At 33.1% G+C, this 6,194-nt stretch overlaps 1 protein-coding gene across 1 annotated transcript; it reads left to right on the plus strand.

Annotated features, from left to right (window-relative positions):
- The first annotated feature begins 515 nt into the window (after positions 1-515).
- On the plus strand, positions 516-1,425 carry LOC108313533 (keratin-associated protein 13-1). The gene has a single exon (XM_017541958.2). The coding sequence runs from the start codon at positions 617-619 to the stop codon at positions 1,133-1,135; it is 519 nt and encodes a 172-aa protein (XP_017397447.1). The 5' UTR covers positions 516-616; the 3' UTR covers positions 1,136-1,425.
- The last annotated feature ends 4,769 nt before the right edge of the window (positions 1,426-6,194 follow it).

Below are 6,194 nucleotides of genomic sequence, written 5' to 3' on the forward strand. Positions count from 1 at the left end.
TTTTATTTCTTTTTTCTAAATACTATTTTTTTTTCTAGATATGTGTTCAAGATGATATCTGTTTTTAGTTATCTCTCAATCCCTCTGGCTTACTTTTATATAGGCCTTGAGACAGGAATTATAAACATTGATTATAGTAAATAATAGATGGCAAACTATTTTGGAGAGTGTGAACCAATAAGATTTCTGCCTCTAGGCCACTGACAAAAATATGAGTATGTTGCCATCCCCACCAAAGACAGAAAGAATTTCCCAGCCAAAGCAGGAGCAGGTGTGTAAATCATGGCCAGAGAAAATAAGAGAGGCCTTCCTGGCCATAATGGAGTGGGCATTAATCACATACAGTCATAGCATTTGTAACATAAATGTATTTCATTGACGCAGAGCTGTAAAAACAAAATGAGTTCTTCCATAAATATAAGATGAAGCATGTTAACTGCAATTACAAAGATTACTAAGTTACTTATATGCAAATGTGGGAGCCCAAATACGTGAAGGATGACCCTGTCAGGTGCCACACCCACAGCTGAAAATATATAAATGGTCCCTTCCAGGAGTGGCATCCAAACTCAGATCTTCTCGGTGTAACTCAGCTGAATTCACAGCTCCCGTCAACATGTCCTACAACTGCTGCTCTGGAAACTTCTCCTCCCGCTCCTGTGGGGGCTACCTGCGCTACCCAGGCTCCTCCTGTGGCTTTTCCTACCCCAGCACCCTGGTCTACAGCACTGACCTCTGCTCTCCCAGCACCTGCCAGCTGGGTTCCTCCCTCTACAGGGGCTGTCACGAGGCCTGCTGGGGGCCCACCAGCTACCAGACATCCTGTGTGGAGTCCAGCCCCTGCCACACCTCCTGCTACCGCCCCAGGACATCCACGCTCTTCAGTCCCTGCCAGAAGACTTACTCTGGGCCTCTAGGCTTTGGCTCCAGCAGCTGCCGCCCCCTGGGCTATGGATCTAGGAGCTGCTACTCAGTGGGCTGTGGATCCAGTGGCTTCAGATCCCTGGGTTATGGAGGCTGCGGCTTCCCTTCCCTGGGCTATGGATCTGGATTCTGCCGCCCAACCTACTTGGCTTCTAGGAGCTGCCAGTCTTCTTGTTACAGACCAACTTGTGGATCAGGCTTCTATTATTGATCATCTTGTTAAATTGCTAATTTTATTGGCTGCCCATTAGTGTCTCTACTCATAACCTTTACTGTCTTCACCTTGTACAGAAAGAATTAGCCTCTTATTCTCTATCAAGTTCTCAGTTTGTCTTTGGCCCCAAATACTGACTGGGGGGCTTCATCTGAAAACCTGCGTACTAACTCAAAATAAATCTTGAAGTACACATTAAAAGTAGAATTTATATTATTTGATTTTTCCCACAATTGTGTAAAAAGTCAAATCATTTTAACCAAATAAATCCATTGGTCTGATATTCAGCTATGTTTGTGGTTGTTTTTTATTGCTAGGTTTTAGTTGTGATGTACTTAGGGGATTATTATGAAACAATTGGTATATATATATAGGAATAGGTTTGAAAATCATATGAAGTTTGGGATTCAGACAAACTTTTGGGGGTTCAGAGATTTTTGTTACTCAAACTACAGGTAGTGGAAGTCTTTTGTTGATTAAAATATCAGAATCAGGAATTAGCTTCATTCCCTTATGAAATGTTGATTCTTGTGACTAGGCCAATAAGAATAAGGAAGCAAACTAGTTGATAGTTATATCAGGAATCTGCAGGGAACAAAACTAATATTTAGATCTATATGGTTGTAGATATCATAAAAGCAAAATTGAACTGAAGACAAATCAAAATGATTTGAAGTAACTTTTTTTTAAGTCACCCAGTATTTGTTAGTAATCATGATCAAATGCTTGTATCTTATTGGTGAGAATTCAATATGATCCAATTATCTACATATGTGTAATAATGGATATCATGAAACTTGAATGGAGGATTGATATTCCACCTTGGTTTTTATTCATGTTTCACACTAAGTAAAGCTGAAGATAAAAACCTTTTTGATATCATTACAAGTGAGAATTTAATTCACTTCTGAGCATAAAATTAGGGAAATGATATTTCTCTTTTTCTGGTAACATTCTCTGATTTCTCTTGCAAAGTAGTTCCAGAAACAGGTAAGTGTGAAAATAAGCAAAAATAAACCTATAAAAACTTTAGGTTCCTTTTTCAAGGAAAAGAAAGGAGAAGAAAAAAAAAGATTCAAACAATGTTGAATAAGTATTCCCATGCATTATTCCTTTAGACTGTAAAACAGCAGTTAGAGAAAGAGGTCCATTATTCATGTAAGTTACATTAAATGTAAAAATATGGGGACACAAAGATGATAAGGAATGTAGAGGGAAAACTTATTCTATAATATCTTAAAGGAGCTGCAAATTTTGACTTGCAAAGACAGAAATATTGGAGGGTAGAAGTCTGGTAAGATTACACACAATAAGCAAAGCAGAAAGGGCTGAAATTCTGTGCATTCAAGGAATGATTGGAAATGTAGCTCAGTTACAATGCAAAGTGATTTCATATGGTGTGGTAATGACAAATATGGTCCTTCAAACTACTAAAGCAGTCTTCAGATTGGGCACTTTTATTCCATTTTCTCTTCTAATCATGTACTTTTAAAAAGAAATCTCTTATGCAATGATTAGGGATAAATTATTAAGTTCATATCTAAGGGTAAATAAGTTAAAATCAAATGATCACAAATGAAAAAAAATTATAACTAGTGTGTTTCGTTTAGAAAATCCAGACAAGGAAAATACATGTGAAAATATTCAGAAATTACCAGGGCCAAAATCTAAGAAAGGACTTGATAAATAAACAAACAGAAAGTCATAGAATTTGTGACTACTTTTATAAAAGGAATGTTGTTAGATCCAAAAGAGAGGCTGAAGTTCAGCTCCAAATCATTTCAATACTTGATTGGTTAAGATGATATAGTAATACTAAGGCTCTCGTTCTATCCTGCCAAAATCAAATTTACATTCATCCAGGAGGAGGATAACATCACAGTGAGCTCTAAATTATTTCTTTACATGGATATATATACAAATGTAAATGTAGAGTTATAGATAGATATACAGTTGCAGATATATCTAGATACACATGAAGACATATAGTCTAGTACAAAATGAAAATTTACCAGACTTCAGAAATCACTAAATCATATATATATATATATATATATATATATATATATATATATCTCAGAATCGGGCTCATAAGAGCTTCAGTAAATGAAAATATTAGATATAAATGTTAAATAACTACACTTGATATGCTTAGGGAATAAAAAGATAGGTCAAAAATAATTTTGGCAGAGTACTGAAGTATATTAAAAGAACCAAAAAGAGATTTTAAAATTGAAAAATGTGATAAAATATTGAATTGGTGAGTGGATTAGAACAAAATTAAACATGGATAAAGAGATAATTAGTTATTGCTCAGTAGACTATATACAAACCAAAAAAAAAAAAAAAAGAAAAAGTGTTAAAATATTTAAAGGAATTTCAGAGACTATAGAACATGTGAAATGGTCTAACATAATTGTTGGAGTCCTAAAGCAAACTTAGATGAGTGCGTGTGTGTGTATGTGGCTAGACACAAGTCCACATATTATTAAATCTAAGGGTGGTCACATGTAATAGAAACAAATTCACAGGGGATTCAAAGATAATTTTTTGAACAGAAGAAAGATCAAATACATATATTCAAGAACTACTAAAAATCCCATGCATGATAAATATGAGGACAAGCCCATAACTAGGCATATTGGAGTTTTGCTGAGGAACAGGAAAGAAAAAGAGTAAAACTTAAAGCAGCCAGAGATGGGAAAAATTTAAAAAGAAATTTACCTTCATAAAAGCAACTGAGATTGAAAGCTAAATTTTAGACAGAAAAAAAAAGTAAGAAAACAATTACATGTTCTCAAATATTAAAAAAAAACTTCAAAACTAGAGTAATATGACTAATTAATGTCTGTTTTAAAAATGGAGAAATATAGACATTTTCATACAATTAAATACAGAATTTGTCACTAGCTTTCTAGCACTAAAATATATAAAGTTATACATAGTCAAAACAAAATGATCCCAGAATATGGAAAAAAAAGGTGTAAGAAATAATAAGTAAGTGAAAAGTATACATTGGGTAAATTTAAGCAAGTACTGTTGACTCTTGAGCAAGTGGCATTTAGGGAAACTGACCCCTTAACCAATTGAAAATCTACAGATAACTTTTGGCTCCCCAAAACCTTTACTAATAGCCTACTATTGATCAGAAGCTTTATCAATAACATAAGCTTCCAGTTGACACAAATCTTGTGTTACATGTATTATGAACTATAATCTTATAATAAAGTAAGATAAAGATAATGTTATTAAGAAACTCCTAAGGAAGAGAAACGATTTTTACTCCTCATTAAGTGAAAGTGGATCATAACCAAAGTCTTCATTCTTGTCTTCATGTTGAGCAGATTGAAGGGAAACAGGAAGAGAAGAGACTGGTCTTGCTGTCTCAGAAGTGTCAGAGGAGAAAAAAAGTAATTTATAAGTCCTCCCACAAAGTTCAAGCCTGTGTTGTTCAATGGTTAGCTGTATTGCTCTTAAAAGCAATGAGGACAAATTATCTATCTATCTATCTATCTATCTATCTATCTATCTATCTGTCTGTCTGTCTGTCTATCTATCCATCCATCCATCTACCTATCTATCATCTATCTATATATCTATTTAATCTATTATCTAGCTAGCTAGTCATCATCTATAAGCATATATGAAATTAAACTACAGAAAATCCTAACAGTGACAAATCAATTGAGGTGAGGATAAATAGTCTCAAAGACAGACTTCTAATATTCCTGTGTTGTACAAGTGGTAAAAATACTAACTTATGCTAGCAAATCAATAATGTGTGCTGTGATTTCTAAGGCAGCATGGTCCAACAGCATTTTCTGTGATGATGAAAATATTCTCATATTTGCACTTTGCAGTGTATAGTATCCACTAACCACAGATATGTATTACACACCTGATATATGGCTTATATGACTGAGAAACTGAATTTTTAATATAATTATATTTTAATTAATATAAATTAAACTTAGTACATGCAGGTAGTGGCTACTGTATTGGAAAATGTGGCTTTAGAGTAACCTCTAAATAAATAATAAAATAATGTACACCATCCTGGATGACTGTCAAAGTGTGATTGTTAAGAAATATCCTGTTTTATCTCAAATAACTTCTTGTTGGTTAGCCAACCTTGTCTGAGATTGTAAAAGCAGAAATAGTATTGTCTTGTTTCTTTTGCTGGATATATCTTTTTTATATTTCTCTTTTCTTTTTGCTTATATTTAATAAAACCTCTTTTAAGTACAAAATTGTTTTGATTTTTAGCCTGATCTGATATTTAATGTTTTTAAGATTTTAAAATCATCTCATATTTAATTTAATTATCATTACACTCAGATTTCTATCTATATATATTTACTATGTTATTGCTGTTTCATCCATTTTCTGTGTTGCTTTTCTCATTTTCATACTTTTTTGGGAAAGGAGCACTTAATGAAATGGTTTAATGCTACAACTTTACAATTTAAATTAATTATTTTTTCTAATCTTCTAATTATTAGCAGCTTCTTAAGAGATTTTAATGAGCATTCTCCATTTATACTTCTACCTATATGTTAAGTATAACGCATGAACAATCCATATTCAGACATCACTAACTTATGTTTCAGTCCTTTTTATTTCCTTCAAGTTTCCTTGTGACATTACTGTCCTAATTGGAGAAATTCCTTTAGGGGTTATTTTAGTTTAGGTTTGTCTGAAATGGAAAGTACTATAAAAAGAAGACATTTGGACATTTTACAATGGAAAAATAATCCTAAAGAGATTTGGAAAAAAGTATGCTTTACAATAAAATAGAAAATGCATGAAAAAATTTGAAGGCAAAAATGTACAGCAGGTATTATCTGAAGAGAGTTTTTCCAGAAGAGGAGTCTGTCTGAATGAATTGTAAATATGAATGACAAAAGAAACCATAAATATATGAAAAATATAAACTATATTGATATTGAATCAGTTTTTATTTGAATTATACAGAAATGGAAAAAACATAGAGTTGCTACTTATCTTTCCTCAGCTCAAGGTTATCTGACTTTGGGTGTTTTCTCATGTGCTCAAA

This window comes from Cebus imitator, unplaced genomic scaffold (genome assembly GCF_001604975.1).
Source record: "Cebus imitator isolate Cc_AM_T3 unplaced genomic scaffold, Cebus_imitator-1.0 Scaffold138, whole genome shotgun sequence".
NCBI lineage: Eukaryota > Metazoa > Chordata > Mammalia > Primates > Cebidae > Cebus > Cebus imitator.